We start from the raw sequence: 16,351 nt of genomic DNA on the forward strand, positions 1-16,351 counted from the left end.
ATGAATGTGAGGTGAGGAAATGAAGCCATGCAGCTTTATTTCAAGAACTCTGGCTGGGAAGAAAAGGAGATATACAAGACTGTCGCAGGAGCAGGTGAAGGGATAAATAGCTGGTTTTTTGAAAATGAAAAAGCCTTGAACTAAAGGGGGAAATCAAGTAGAGAAAGAGGAACCCGCTAATAGATGGTCACGGTGCATTACACTTTATACGGGACTCTCGCAGATTCGACCTCACCACAGCCAAGTGTAGTCGGCATTACCATGATCCACACATTGCAGGTGAAGAAACTAACACGAAAGTCACATGGCCAGGAAAAGGAAAAGCTGGGACTCCAATCCAGGCTTTCTGAATTCAAGTCATCCGCAATTTTTCACCCAACATCAATTAGCCAATTCTGATTAATGCAATAAATATTCACTGGCTATGTCCTTTGTACCAGTATTGCCAGGGCTGCCTTAAGACCTTGCAATTCAACGGGTGGCCCAAGGAGCAGCAAGTCGGCCTCACTGTGGAGCCTGCTAAAAATGCATACTCTTAGCACCCCCTCCCTAGACCTACTGAATCAGAAACTGCATTTCAACAAGACCCCTACACGAGATTCAAATGCACATTAAAGTGTGACAGGCACAGGCTTATGGGGTCCACTTCCAGGGAGAAGGGAGGGCAGGGAGAGAAGTTAAGCCCAGACCACAGAAGAAGAGATATCCTGGGAGTTACCTCCAGATAGTGTCCCACGGTCAGCTGCAGATAGGACCAAAGAAATTGAAGTCCAATTGCCTGGAAATGTATCAGAGCTGTACATGCAGCAGCAAAAACATTCCTTCAACACCCACGATCACCGTTCCTCCTTTCCAAGAGAGCTTCTTGAGAAAGGAGCTATACATTTTCACCTTCCATATCCTTCCTTCCCGCCCACACCTCAGCCACTCCAGACATGTTTCCTCCCCCTCACTCCACAGTAGAGGCTTTCTTCATCCTAAATAATATCAATGGAGACTTTTAAAAATAGCTTTTCATTAGCTAGTTTTTTTTAAATGACAAAAAATACATGCTGATGGCAAAGAGAAAAATAAATCCAAATGCAAAAAGCTAAAGGTGAAAACGAAGTCCCATTCTACGCTACAGCCCAGCCCAGATCCCCCAAGGTTATTTTCCAAAGATAATAACTGTTAAATGTATTGTGTATCCTTTTAGAATATGTCTATGCATATAGGCACTAGCACACATTTGTATATTTTGTATGTAAATAGGGACATATTAAACTTACTGTTCTGCAACCTGCTTTTTTCACTTAATAATATGTTGATTCCTTTAGGTGTCAATATTTGTAGATCCACCTCATTTCTTGACAGCCAGATCATAATCTATCATATGGCCTCACTGTGGTTCTGATAGAAATGTGGGTTGTTTCTGGTCTTTTTTTTATTACAATGTTGCAGTAGCTAAGTTAATGCTAGCTGCTATAACAAACAACCCCCTAGGAAAAGCTTATTTCCTGCTTAGACAATAGTCCAAGGGTGTTGTTTTCTAGTTGTAGGTGTCCTCCCATACCCTTTCTACCTTTTGGACCTGCCCTCCAGGAACAACCTATGCAGGTGTCCTTGGGAGATGCCTCCCCATGTCTACTGCAAATACTGCAATGAACACCTGGCACATGAGTCTTTATGCACTTGTGCAAATACATTTCCAGGAGTGGAATTGCTGGGTTAAAGGGTATGTGCATTTTACATTTTGATAGATAATATATAATTGTCTTCCTAAAGACTGCATCAATGTATATGTCTACCAAAATTAGGAGAGTATTAGTTCTTCACATTCTTGCCATCATAATTGTTACAATTAAAAAAAATTTTTTTTCCAGCCTTACAGGTGAATAATATTATCTCATCATGATTTTAGTTTGTGTTTCCTTAATTTTAGAGATTTATCTTTTCATATGTTTATTTTCTATTCATAGCTCTTTATTAACTCTTTTCTCACGCCTATGATCCTTTATTCTACTGGCTAGTTCTCCTTTACTTATTGATTTGCAATGTGTCTGGAAAAATATATAAAACATAAAAAGATATGAAAAACAGATATGAAATCAGCTCTTTGTGTTTATAGTGTAGGTGCTGCAGATATTTTTCCAATTAGTCATTTTCCTTTTATTTATGGTATTTTTCTATTCCAGGGACTTATTTTTTTTTAAGAGTCTAACTTTTCCATCTTTTCCTTCATGATTTTTGTCTCATGCCTAGAAAGGCTGTCCTCATGCCAAGATTCATTTTTATATTCTCACGTTTTCTTCTTGTGCGAGAGTCACACTTGAATCTGGATTCTGCAAACTGGCTGTGTTGCTTTGCTGATTTACTTTAGTTCTCTGTGTCCTAGTTTCCTCAGTACAAAAACTGGAATAGCATGAGTTCCTACTTTGTAGGGTTATTGTGAAGATCAAGTGAGATGATTTAGAGTTTAGAACAGCATGTGGCCCACAGTCACTGCACAATAAGTGTCAGCTATTGTCTTGTTTATGTCCAAAGCATCGATGACCACGTGTATGGCTGATGACTGCTGCGTACCCATTTTTTATGGTTAGCAAGTGACAAGACTCAGGTCTTTTTGATTCCAAATCCTATACTCATACCCAGCCATTAAACTAGCCTGTAGCTGAAAGTAGCTGAAAGTGGATCATAACTGTCACATCTCTATATTGGCAATGCTTAGTCCTGTGCCTGGCATGCAGTAGTGTATTCATTCCCGAGGCAAGTGTTTACTGGGTACCTACTATACACCAGGGGTACAAAGATAAGCGAGGTGCAGTCTCTTTGCTCAGTGGTCCTCTATGTGGACATACCATGTAAGAAGGATCCCTTTGTAGTCTCCACTTGTCACACAGCAGGACTAGGGATAAATTCCACAATACACAAGGGGTGGATAAAGGAATAGGCTTTACTGGGGAAACTTGCAAGCCGCGGGTCACAATAGAAGAGGCAGAAGGACAGCATTACCCTTTCTTCTCACCATGTCATTGAGGGGACTGCCAGGGCCTGGACCCCATGTGGTTTATGCCCCAAGGATGAAGGGACTCTGCCCCTTCAGCTTTATCAACTTCCCTCTTATAGCGCAGGGATTAGAGCAGCCTTGTCAGTGAGGGAATAATCAAACAACTGGCTGATTGGATTTAGATACCAGCTATTTACAGGAGTTATCTGGGACACCCAGCTGCCCAGCACCTGAATACCTGAGGACCTATGAGAAACTGGGTTCGGGGATAACCTTTCCCACCAGAGGAAGAAAGCTACCACTTCTCATAGGAAGCCAGGTTTAGGTGCAGCCCCTCACACTAGGAAAAGGGGACCCTGCCACCTCCTGTCCCAGTTGGTCCACAAAACTGTTAACTCTTTGAGGAAAGAGACTGCAGCTCACTTATCTCTGTATCCCCAGCATACAGTAGGTGCTCAATAAACGCTTGTCTCATGAATAAATCCATGATTGCATACCAGCAGAGGACTAGACACTGTCAATATAGAGATGCCACAGTCATGATCCCTGCCTTCAGGGACACTGAACTCTAGAGGGATGATAGACTCAGATAATGTATCAAAAATGGGTTATGTCTATAGTGGGTACCATGGAATCACAAGAGTAAAAAAACTCCTCCAGGAAGGGAGAAATAATAAGGGCACAGTCAGGGAAGGCTTTATGGTGGAGGTGACGATGAGCTGAGAGATGTTTTGGCAGGCAGGTTAAGGAGGGCTTCATGCAAAGGGTACAACATGTCAAGGTTCCCTTAGCATGAAAAATACAGTTTTTGGAGTACAGACTGGCTTCAAATAATCTAGTCTAGCCAGAGCCCAGGAGGGGCCATGGGCAGGATCAGGAAGAGCCACAGAAATCCTGGTAAAGACTCTATCTTGTGAGCAATGAGAATGGTCGCTGGAGTATGAGCTGAGACTTAGTGGCCTGCTCCAGTGTCACATAAGTATAAGGATTTGGGGCTGTGGACTTGGAAGGAAATGGTCCCACGGTATGAGAGGGGGCTCATGACTACGCTCAACTAGGCGAGGATAAACGGCCACAGGTGCTGTGCCTGCCACGTGGCTCAGTGTGTGGGGGTTTAGCAGGTTTAGTTTTAAGAACCAGTTTCTTGCAATAAGGCCTTTTCCCTCCTCTTCCGCTCTTAATTATCTCTCTGGAGACTGCAATGATTTTCAAGGAGCTTGGTTGCCCAGTTAGAAGCTAATAAATCACCACAGGCCTCCAGGCAGCTGGGTCTTCCAGAACACATATAAAGAGTGTACAAATTTAGCAGAAAATGAAATCTTCCAGAGAATCCTATCAGTAATAATCAGTGGTGTGCCAGTTCTGTAAGTTTCCGATGATGGCCCGACATCAGGCAGGTTCCCACTTGCTTGCATGTGCAAGGGATGCCCCTTGGGTGGACAGTGGGTTCCAAGGGAGCTGTCTTGTGTTCCACTGCGTAGCCCAGTGTGGGTCAAAAATATAATTTCCAGAAAGCCTCAGGATGACAAGAGAATACTTGGGTGTTTTTTTGTGTTTGTTTGTTTTTTTGTTTTCTCTTTTTTTGGAAGGGGCTACAGGAAGTCTGTGTTGTTTCCCTTAGGGTGAAAGAGTATAGACTTTTATAGCATGAGAAAGAGGGACATATCTTCACCAGTACAAACAATATGATTCTGCCTCATTGTTCCAAGATTAAAGCCTTGTCTTTATTATTTTTTCTCTTCTGCAAGTATTTTCTGAATGCTTACTAAGTACCAGCCTTTGTCCAGGTATAGAGAATACAGCAGTGAATAATATAGACAACAATCTTCACTCTCAAAATTTACCATCTACCGTGGGATGGGATGGGTGTGGCCAGGGACAGTAAACATGCAAATCAACATCAAATATATTAGGTAGTAATGAGTGTGCCCATGTTACTTATGAGAATACCTTTTGTTAAGGTGGTATGCTCCAAGCTTCTCTGATCATAAGAATCATGGGGGAGCTTGTTTAAAATGCATATTCTTGAACTGCACCCCAAACCCACTGAAATTGGAATGTACAGAAGAGGGGCCTGGGAATTTTTTCTCCAAGATGCACCCAGTTAATTCTCATGAGCAATTGTATTAAAGGACACGTGGCTAAAGGAAGGTGCAGTCTGCCACAGTGGTTCTCAGCACTGGTGGCCCACTGGAATCATCTGGAGAGTTTTAAAATTGCAGGTACCAGCCGAGCACGGTGGCTCATGCCTGTAATCCCAGCACTTTGGGAGGCTGAGGCAGGCAGATCACGAGGTGAAGAGATCGAGACCATCCTGGCCAACATGGTGAAACCCATCTCTACTAAAAATACAAAAAATTAGCTGGGCATGGTGATGCACATCTGTAATCCCAGCTACTCGGGAGGCTGTAACAGGAGGATCGCTTGAACCTGGGAGGTGGAAGTGGCAGTGAGCCGAGATTGCGCCACTGCTCTCCAGCCTGGCGACAGAGCGAGACTCCATCTAAATAAATAAATAAATAAATAAATAAATAAAATTTCAGGTACCTGGGCCTCATGCCCAGAGTTTTTTATTTAATTAGTCTGATGTAGGACCCAGACATTTGCATTGCTCCAAAACCCCCTCAAGTGGTCCTGGCATGCAGCTTAACTTCACCACCCATTCCCCACCAGCCACAGGGCAGAGCCTTGGGCTAGGGACAGTGTACAGGTGGCAAAACAGAAATGGCATGAGACGTTCCTTTAAATCTCATTCTACCTTCCTGCATTTGGAAAGTTTGGTGGAAGCAGAGCTTGGACTCCCCGTCAGTCGTGAGCCAGAGCCCCTGTGGGCACAATGAAATCTTGAAAACAACAGAAAATTTCCCTCCAGTACTAGCTGCCCAAGGCCAGAATGCTAAAGAAGGGCTGAGCTTTATAAATCAGCACTGACAACTTCTGAGGACTCAAGGGCCTACTTCTCAATGGGCATCTACCTCTGACACTGGATCTATGATCCATTTATTGAGCACCTATGGTATGCCAGGTATGATGTCAAGGAGGCAGAAATGAACAAGAAACGTGCAAGTTGCTGAGGTATAAATGGATACATAACTAACAATTCCCACACAAGGGCATGAGGGTGCTAGTAGGCGGTTATACAAAGTGCCATGAGGTTACACAAAGAAGGGTTTACAGAGGGTGTGTGTGACTTTTGGTTTGGATTTGGAAATGTGAGTGGGCATTCACCAGGGCAAAAGAGACAAGTAAGATGGATCAGAGTCTTAAAAAATAAAAATAAAACACTTGGCAAGTGCAAAACACACATGAAAGGGCAGGTTCATGTTTGGGGAGAGGATTTTATGTTCAGCATGGCATGAACATCAGGCTACCAAGGAAGTGGCAAGAGATTAATTCTAGAAAGGTAGACAAGGGCCTCAAATGCCAAGCTAAGGAATACAGAGCTTATTCAAAAGAATCATTGCTGCCTGACTTAATTGGATTTGCTCCAGAAAGCTTAAGATACATGATTGGATTCCCTGGTGGACATGAAATGCAGAATGAATTGAAATGGGAAAAAAGAATAGGAGCATGGAGGGCAGAGAGAAATCTGTGGTCTGAGGAAGAGTTGACAAGGGCCTGTGGCTGTGTTCACGGACTAAGGGAGGAGGCTGGAGACTTCAGAAGGTTGGGGAGGTAAAACTTACAAGAACGAAAGACACTGGATTTGAGGAAGAGTTAAGAATGATTCTGAAGTTTTCCTCCTTTCATGATGATATTTGCAAAAGCAGGCAAAAGAGAGAAAGAAAGAAATTTGCAAAAGCGGAGGAAAATGTTCAATTGTTGAAGTGAGGTATCCAGTCCATAGACAAGCATTCTAATTAAGAACATAAGAAAGCTTTAAGTTGGAGCTGCAGTTACAGATTTGTGTGTCAGCATCTCTTAGGTGATGGTTAAAGGCTGGGGAAGGAATGAGGTCATCCAGGAGGATCACATAGATTGACAGAAGTGGGCCCGGGTGCAGTGGCTCACACCTGTAATCCCAGCACTTTGGGAGGCTGAGGTGGATGGATTGCTTGAGCCCAGGAGTTTGAGACCAGCCAGGGCAACATGACGAAACCTTGTCTCTACTAAAAATACAAAAAATTAGCCAGGCACCTGTGGTCTCAGCTACTTGGGGAGCTGAGGCAGGAGGATTGCTTGAGCCTGGGAGGCCGAGGCTGCAGTAAGCTGAGACTGTGCCACTGTACTCCAGCCTGGGAGACAGAGTGAGACCCTGTCTCAAACAAACAAACAAACAAACAAACACAAACCAGCATGAGAGAAGTGGAATGTAGGCCATTGAGAAGATCCAGAATGGTTTGGGGAGAGTTAGGAATTTGTAAAGGGGATGAGGGCTTCAATGAGTAAATAGATAGGTTGTTGGCTTCATTTAAACTTCAAAGATACCGATAAAGACCTTACTTGTGCCATGGATTGTGGTGGACTCTGGAGATACAGCTGCAAATAAGATACACCCTGCCCTGCCCTCATGTAATTTATAATCAAGTGGTGTGGGTATAGCTTCAACAGAAAATAAATGTCTTAGTCCATTTTCTGTTGCTCATAACAGATTACCTGAAACTGGATAATTTATAAAGAAAATGAATTTATTTCTTACAGTTATTGAGGTTGAGAAGTCCAAGGTCAAGAGGCTGCATCTGGTGAGGACCTTCTTGCTGTTGGGGGCTCTCAGTAGAGTCCCAAGGCAGCACAGGGCATTACATGGGAAGGGGATTGAGTGTGCTCACTTGCTAGCTCAGTTCCACTTCTTATAAAGACACCAGTTCCACTCTCATGATAAACCACTAATTCATTAACACATTAATCCTTTAATTCATTAATCCATGAATAGATGAATCCATTCATGAAGGCAGAGCCCGCATGACCCAATCACATCTTAAAGTCTCCACCTCCCAATAGTACCACGTTGAGTATTAAATTTCAACATGAGTTTTGGAGGGGACAAATATTCAAACGATCACAAGAGGCCAGACTGTAAAAGATAGGTTAAAATTCTTGGATTGCAAGCAACAAAAACCAACTCTAACTAATTTAAAATAGTAGAAACTTACTGGAAGGATGTGTAGTAACTCACAGAATCCAGAAGAAAGGGGAAGAGCCAGGTCTCAGAAAGGGCAAGAACCTAGATAGCTGCAGGGATTTGGCAACAGAAACTAATGAGGAATCTCTTCCAGGGTTTTATATCTGATTGGAATTTCAATCTTTATGACACCTTTTTAGTCTTTGTAACACAATTGGTTCCTAATAGCCTAACTTTGGACATGCATCCCCACCCTTGGCCCACCAAGATTTTCTCCAAAGCAGGAGTAGTAGTCCTCAAGGAAAAATCTGGGGCTGTTACCAGATGTAGGGAAAATAGTTCCTGAGCAATTTAAAATAACAGATGGGAGGAAAGTCCAAACAATGAGCATTAGATTATTCTTTCAGTAACTTTTGCAGAGCTACATAGAAAACAAAGTAGGCAGAAGCTTAAAAGAGTTGCAGGGTGAGAGAAAAGTTCAGCTGTTTGCTAGCAGCTGGAAACAAGTAAGCAAAATTTAAACAGTGACATAAAGAAGAAAGATGAGCCCCAAGGAAGTCTAATCACGCCTTCCTCCAATGTGCACAGGGCATGGGAAGGTATACACAGTACCTTTGCACGTTATCATCACACAGGACTCCAACACTCTATTCCAATGACCCAAGGAGAAATAAATATTTAAGGGTGTTTTTTGACGGGATAGAGAAAATTTGAAGTACCCAGGAGCCCTTTGACTTGTGGCATGACTACAGCATGTTTGCAACCTGATTCTTATATCTTCTTTAGTATTTGCCATTTGGTTTTGCAACTGATAACACCAATTAGAAATTAGAAGGGTGGGCTGAGTGCGGAGGCTCATGCCTGTAATCCTAGCACTTTGAGAAGCCAAGGTGTGCGGATCACCTAGGTCAGGAGTTCGAGACCAGCCTGACCAACCTGGTGAAACCCTGTCTACTAAATACAAAAAATTAGCTGGGCGTGGTGGCACATACCTGTAATCCCAGCTACTTGGGAGGCTGAGACAGGAGAATTGCTTGAACCTGGGAGGCAGAGGTTGCAGTGAGCTGAGATTGTGCCATTGCACTCCAACCTGGGCAACAAGAGCAAAACTCCATCTTAAAAAAAAAAAAAAAGAAAGAAAAGAAAAGGAAAAAAGAAGTCAGAAGGGTGGAGCTTCACTTTAGTGCACAGATGGGGGAATAATGTGATACTTTGGAGATCACTGGATTTGGTCAGCATTTTCCAAACTGGTAACAAAAAGAGATGTTAATTGGTGCTTCACAGCTCTATAGTCAAGTAAGCTTAGAAAATCTGTCCTCAATTCCTTTCTTGGATATTCTTTAGTGTATTGAAGGATATTGCAAAGGAATCTGTTTAATGGCAAGTCAAGTCAATTTCCTTGTGCCAGGGAAGACATTTATTGCAACAGCCCCTGTAGAATTTGGGAAGTCTTTAAACACAGTTTAAATGCACTGTTACACTTATGTAATTTCATCTATTCCTGTCATACAGGCCAACACCTGATTACCATATATGCCACAGTCACGATCTAATATATCCAGATTTCTAAGAAAATCCAGCCAAAGAATTCTATTCAAGTGCCCTTGTGACTGTTTGCACATAATGCAAACAATGTACTCAATACTACATTTTTTAATTAGTTCTACTCAATTTTTTAAAAATTGTTTTTTAATTGTCTACTCAATTCTAATAAATACTATTAATTGTCCTACTCAATACTAATAAATACGATTTCAACTTTCAACCAAAAAGGGTCTACATAGACTTTGGGCCTAGAAGAAAAAGATCAGTTGTATCAGTCTAGCAATGAATTAGAAGGTTCAAGGCGCCAATGGGTGGGTTTGCAGGAAAGGTAGAAGGGGAAGGGATCTAAGCACAGGTGGATGGGTGAGCCCTTGCATACCTTGTTCTCGGAGACTAGCAGGAGGGGCTCAGGATGGTTGCACGCAAGGATCAGCTTTAAGATGGAGGAGAGGCAGGTTGAAGGAGTTGAGGTGTTAGGTTGAAAGCTTATGCCTTTCTAGTGTCATGGATGACTAGCTGCATGTTAAGGGTGGATGACAGGATTCAGGCTGGGAGTGTATGATGAGAACTTGAAACATTTACTATGAAAAATGATGGAAAGGGCCTGAAAAGACAAATATAAGATCACTGAGCAGTACTGAGGGTTCAATGGAAGCTAGAATCCATGAACATTTTAAGGATATATTTGTAAGTGACAGCAATTTTCTCCAGTGCTGTTTGGCAACCCAGGGACAGAACTGGAAAGGATAAAAGGCTGGAAGGATGCATTATTAGAGACTGGGGAGAGCAATTAGAACAGGAAAATTGATGAGGATGAAGATGATGCTATTGAAATGATTGTTCATTGGGTACAGAGAAGGTATGGAATAAAGTGAAATCAAGAGAATCCCAGATGAATTTGAAAATGGGTATAAGAAGTTTGAGACTGTGGAAAAGGTAGAAAGGGACAAGGTTGTAATCTGTAGTTTCCTGTGGCTACCATAACAAATTACTGCAAACTAGGTGGCTTAAAACAACCAAAATGCATTATTTCACAGTTCTAGAGGATAGAAGTCTGAGACCAAATTGTTAGCAGGGTTGGTTCCTTCTGACTGCTCTGAGAAGAATCTGCCCTGTGCCTCTCTCCTAGCTTCCGGTGGCTGCTGGTGGCAATCCTAGGTGTTCACGTCTTGTAGACATCTTACTTCACACTCTGCCTTCATCTTCAGGTCACCGTATTTCCTGTGTGACTCTTCTTCCCTTCTCTAACAAGGACACTCGTCACTGGGTTTATGGCCCACTCTAATCCGGGATGATCTCATCTGCAAGTCCTTAACTTAATTACATCTACAAAGACCCTTTTGCCAAATAAGGTCACGTTCAAATGTTCTGGGTGGGCTGGGTGTGGTGGCTACACCGTAATCCCAGCACTTTGGGAGGCCAAGGCAGGTAGATCTCTTGAGCCCAGGAGTTCAAGACCAGCCTAGGCAACATGGTGAAACCCTGTCTCTACAAAAAATACAAAAAATAGCTAGGAGTGGTGGCGAGTGCCTGTAGTCCCAGCTACCTGGGAGTTCTGAGGTGGGAGGATCACCTAAGCCAGGGGAGTTTGAGGCTGCAGTGAGCCCTGATGGCACCACTGTACTCCAGCCTGGGCGACAGCATGAGACTCTGTCACGCACACACACAAAAAACCCCAAAACAGAACAAAGGTTCTGGGCGGACATATCTTTTGGAAGGTCACCATTCAAACCTCTACATAGTCTTAGAGTGAAATTTCTGAGTTAACCATTTCAGAGTTAGGGAAATTGCAATGACATGACCTAAGGTATGGCCATGAAAAAGAGTTGGTGAAGGGAAGAGAAAATGGAAATACTTGGAGTATCAAAGGTCAAAGAACTGCGAGGCCAGGGTATTGGGTGGAGATAGTGATAGGAGCCAGGAAGCAGAAAGCTAAGAACCAGGAGTTGATATTCCAAAGGATGTGAGAATGAATGTTCTGGGGGTTGGTAAATCATAGTGTTAGTGATGCAGGGCAGGCGAGCCTTGGGGAGTTCTTGGCTTTGCCCAGGAAACAATTCAAGGGCAAGCCGGTGTTGTTAGACAAGCAACTTTTATTGAAGCAGCAGTGTACAGCAGAAGCAGAGGCACTGCTCCCTGCAGAGAAGGGCTACCCTACAGGGGTGTTGTATAGGCAGTGGATCCAGTGTAGCAGCTCGGAGGCAGTTCTGCAGTCATATTTATACCCACTTTTAATTACATGCAAATTAAGGGGCAGATTATGCAGAAATTTACCACCCTACAAAAAGGGTGGTAGCTTCCAAGTCATCAGGTTGTTGCCATAGAAAGGGATGGTCACCTCGGGGTGTTGCCACGGCAATGGTAAGCTGACAGGGCACAGAGGTGGGCGTGTCTTGTGGAAAGCTGCTTCTTCCCCGCCCTGTTTTAGCTAGTCCTCAATTTGGTCCTGTGTCCAAGCAAGCCCTGCCTCCGGAGTCTAGACCCGCCTCCTACCTCATTAGGATTGGGAAAGGCGTTTCTCAACTCTGCCTTCCCATTAGAATGAGCTGAGGAACTTTATAGAAGTATATCCCTTCCCTGAATATTTTGAATCAGTTGTTCTAGGACAGAGCCCAGACATGTTTATTTAAAAAAGAAAGAGAAGAAAGGAAGGAAGGAAGGGAGGGAGGGAGGGAGGGAGGGAGGAAGGGACTTCTCGGGTAGTTCTAACGCGCAGCCAGGATTAAGAAAAATGCACATAAGGGTCAACTATGACCTTCATCAAGAAGTAGCGGTTGGGAACCAGGGATGCTCCCGTCCATCAAGGCCTGAATGAGATGCTCCTGGGAAAGAGACTTCAGTGCTTCCTCCCACATCCCTTAAGGTCTCAAGCAGAGCCAGGAAATTAAAAAGCAAGGGAAAGAGAGGTTACATAGCCTGACTCCTGACTGAGGTCCCAAGCAGCCTGGAGTTCTGTGCTTGTTCAAGCCTACACAAAGGATGTATTTCAAATGTTTTTCAGCAGAAGACGTCAGAACTCATATCTAAAACAGTTGCTATTCCTGCAAGACAAGACTTTTTCCCCAAAAAAAGATTTTCTTAATATATTTGGAGAAATATCTTTTGCCAGAACAATATTCAGTGGCTTACTTTGTAATTTTTGAATATGTAATAAATGCATTAAAATTTTCAAGCAGCTTAAAAGGTTATACAATAAAAAGTAATTCTTAGCCAGGTGCAGTGGCTTGTGCCTATGGTCCCAGCACTTTGAGAAACCAAGGCAGGAGGATCACTTGAAGCTTGGAGTTTGAGACCAGCCAGGGCAACATAGTGAGACCCTATCTCTACAAAAAATACAAAAAATAAGCCAGGCATGGTGGCTTACACCTGTAATCCCAGCTGCTCAGGAGGCTGAGGCAGGAGAATCACTTAAGCCCAGGAGTTCAAGACCACCCTGGGCAACACAGTGAGACCCCATCTCTACAAAAATTATTAAGAATCAGCCAGGAGTGGTGGCATGAGCCTGTAGTCCCGGCTTCTTGAGAGATTGAGGTGAGAGGATCAATGGAGCCTGGAGTTCGAGGCTTCAGTGAGCCCTGATTGTAACTCTGCACTGCACCTTGGGAGACAGAGTGAAGTGAGACCCTGTCTCTTAAAAAAAAAAAAAAGCAATTCTCATTTATCCCTCATCTTCTAATTCTGCACTCACCTCAAGTTTCCTCCCTAGAAGCAACCACTTTTATTGGTAACTTATTTATCCTTCTTAAGATATACAAGCTGTATCTTGCCTGTTTTCATTTAACACTGTATGTTGGAAATCATTCCATATTAATGCATACAGATCTACCTAACCCTATTAATTGGCTATTCCACAATTTATTTAGCTCACTGTGATGGATGTTTAGATTGTTTCCAGGCTTGAAGCAAACAGGTTAAAAATTAAATAAGAAAAAAAGCCTGTAATCCCAGCACTTTGGGAGGTTGAGGTGGGAGGATTGCTTGAGCCCAGGTGTTTGAGACTAGCCTGGCAACATAATGAGACCCTGCTCTACAAAAAATAGAAAAACTTAGCCAGGCATGGTGGCACACACCTGTAGTCCCAGCTACTTGGGAGGCTGAGATGGGAAGATGGGAAGATGGGAAGATAGCCTGATCCCAGGAGTTGGAAGCTGCAGTGAGCTGTGATTGTACCACTGCATTTCAGCCTGGGGGACAGAGTGAGACCTTGTCTCAAAAAAAAAAAAAAAAAAAAAAAAAAAGGAGAAGAAAAGAAAATCAACAAGATTTAAAGTGAGTACCTCACCAGGTGAAAGCTTTGAGTGGAACAGAGGCCAGGAGGAGGATGCAACAGGCCCCTGGGTGGAAGGGCTGATGTAGCTGGGCCTGAGGCCTGGCCCCAGGGAAACCTATTTGATGATGTATTCCTTCTGCCCACACAGGAGCCTGATGCCCAGGACCCTCGAGAGCCAGATCACGCTGGAGAAGACGCCCAGCTACTTCGTCACTCAAGAGGCTCCTCGACGCATCTTCAACATGTCCCGAGACACCAAGCTGATCGTGGTTGTGCGGAACCCTGTGACCCGTGCCATCTCTGATTACACGCAGACACTCTCCAAGAAGCCCGACATCCCGACCTTTGAGGGCCTCTCCTTCCGCAACCGCACCCTGGGCCTGGTGGACGTGTCGTGGAACGCCATCCGCATCGGCATGTACGTGCTGCACCTGGAGAGCTGGCTGCAGTACTTCCCGCTAGCTCAGATTCACTTCGTCAGTGGCGAGCGACTCATCACTGACCCGGCCGGCGAGATGGGGCGAGTCCAGGACTTCCTGGGCATTAAGAGATTCATCACGGACAAGCACTTCTATTTCAACAAGACCAAAGGATTCCCTTGCTTGAAAAAAACAGAATCGAGCCTCCTGCCTCGATGCCTGGGCAAATCAAAAGGGAGAACTCATGTACAGATTGATCCTGAAGTGATAGACCAGCTCCGGGAATTTTATAGACCGTATAATATCAAATTTTATGAAACCGTTGGGCAGGACTTCAGGTGGGAATAAGCCCACGAAAGGAAAGGGCTCTCAAGGGCTCTTCTGCTCATCTCTTCCGTGAGATTTGCTCCCAGACCCTCTGATCTCCTTCCAACAAACCTTGGCTCCAGCCCCCTTTCCCAACTTGAGTTGCATCATCTTGGAACCAGGAAGCCCAGCTAAAGCCAAGAGACCAGAGAGTCCCTGCCACTAGTTTTCATCAGTCTGTTCAAGCAAAGTTGATCTGCTCCTGGCACGTCCAGTAAATTCCAGAATCATTCTCCTTTCTGCCCATAAGGGGCCTTGGAGAATTGCTTTAAGAAGAGTGAATGTTCCAATGATGATAGATATTATAAGCGATGATGGTTCTGTTGCTATGAACACAGCAGTCGGTCCCTGTCATTGTCCACCCAGGAGTGGCCTTGTTAATTCCAAGTGGCATGTATCTTCCCTCTGAGCTTCATTTCTTCAAGATGCTCTGGGTGGTGGGATGGGAGACCATCCTCAGCCCTCCTCAGACCTTATCAATTCATTGAGAGATTGCAAAGCTGAAAGCACCTCCGGCCACTCCTGGGAGACAGACCCTTTGGTGATGAAATAAACCAGTGACTTCAGAGCCTATGGTCTCAACTGTGCTTGAAAAACACTGTCTCTGAAAACAACTTTGTGATTCTCCCTGCTCCCTGTGGACAAAAGCACATAATTCTGCTGTTACGGGTACTTTGCTCATACGAGCTTTCATGTTCAGCATGCAATGGAATCATGCTTGTCCATGTGAAATAAATATGGCTCTCTCGTGTCCTTAATGCTGGGCTATTCTCTGTAAGCTGGTTCTGCAGCACAGTTCATTAATTAAACTTCTCCCAGTGCAAGAAGGCAGCTGGTGCTGGGGGTGGTCTGGGGGGGTCAGGGAGGAGGGCAAGGACTACGTGGGGCAGAGGCAAGGCGGTGGTGGAGATGAGGAAAGAAGTTCTTGTTGGCAGAAGCTGGGGCAGAAAGATCACATGAGATCTGTGGGGACACCCTCTATCTGAAACATAAGTCTGTGTTCATTCTCTGCTTAGAAATTTTAGATCTGAAGTGCTACACTGAAGGTCCAAAGGTTGATGGGGCATCAGACATCTTTTTGGTTGGCCAGCATGATATTTTGAAATAACTGTCAACAGTTAGAAACTGGGAGCATTCATATGTAAAAAATATGGATTTCCAGCTTCTTCTTAAAAAAAAAAAAAACAAAAAACAAGAGAGACTAGGCTACACTGAGCCTGCCCCGCAGCATGGCAACAATTGGCTGCTGCCTTTGGATGGGGCCTGCGCTCCCCAGTTTTACAACTCCCCATGTAGGCACCCTCCCTTGCTGATTTGTGCCATTTGCCAGGCTCCTGTAGGCATTTGAGTTCCCAGCCCTGCCTTGACTGTGTCTCATAACTTCCTGTAAAGCCCAAATCCTCCCGCATGGCACCCAAGATGACCCCAACTTACAGTTTCTCCTTCATCCTCTGCTCTAACCTTACAGAATGGTGTGCCTTTTCTTGAGTTTTTCAAGTCTTCTTCACCTGGAATGCTTCCTTCCTTCACCTGGAATGCTTTCTTCCCTGACACGTCTCCAGCTAATGGAAACCCATGCTCCCAGTAAGACTTCACTCAAGTGTCGTTTGCTTGATATTTTTGAAGCCTTCTCCAGCTAAGCTATCTGCTCACTCTTCGTTCACTTGGGAGCTTGTACATGACTCAATGGCAGCTTTTGTCAC

At 44.1% G+C, this 16,351-nt stretch overlaps 1 protein-coding gene across 1 annotated transcript in view; it reads left to right on the forward strand.

The window, feature by feature from the left end:
• The window catches only part of HS3ST2 (heparan sulfate-glucosamine 3-sulfotransferase 2), a 101,297-nt gene extending 85,891 nt beyond the window's left edge, over window positions 1–15,406 (forward strand). Inside the window, exon 2 of the mRNA XM_003813716.6 lies at window positions 14,012–15,406. Coding sequence (XP_003813764.1) covers window positions 14,012–14,630 — 619 coding nt within the window. The 3' untranslated portion in view covers window positions 14,631–15,406. The remainder of the gene's footprint in view (window positions 1–14,011) is intronic.
• Window positions 15,407–16,351: the final 945 nt, after the last annotated feature.

The sequence above is a fragment of the Pan paniscus genome, chromosome 18 (genome assembly GCF_029289425.2).
Source record: "Pan paniscus chromosome 18, NHGRI_mPanPan1-v2.0_pri, whole genome shotgun sequence".
Classification (NCBI taxonomy): Eukaryota; Metazoa; Chordata; class Mammalia; order Primates; family Hominidae; genus Pan; species Pan paniscus.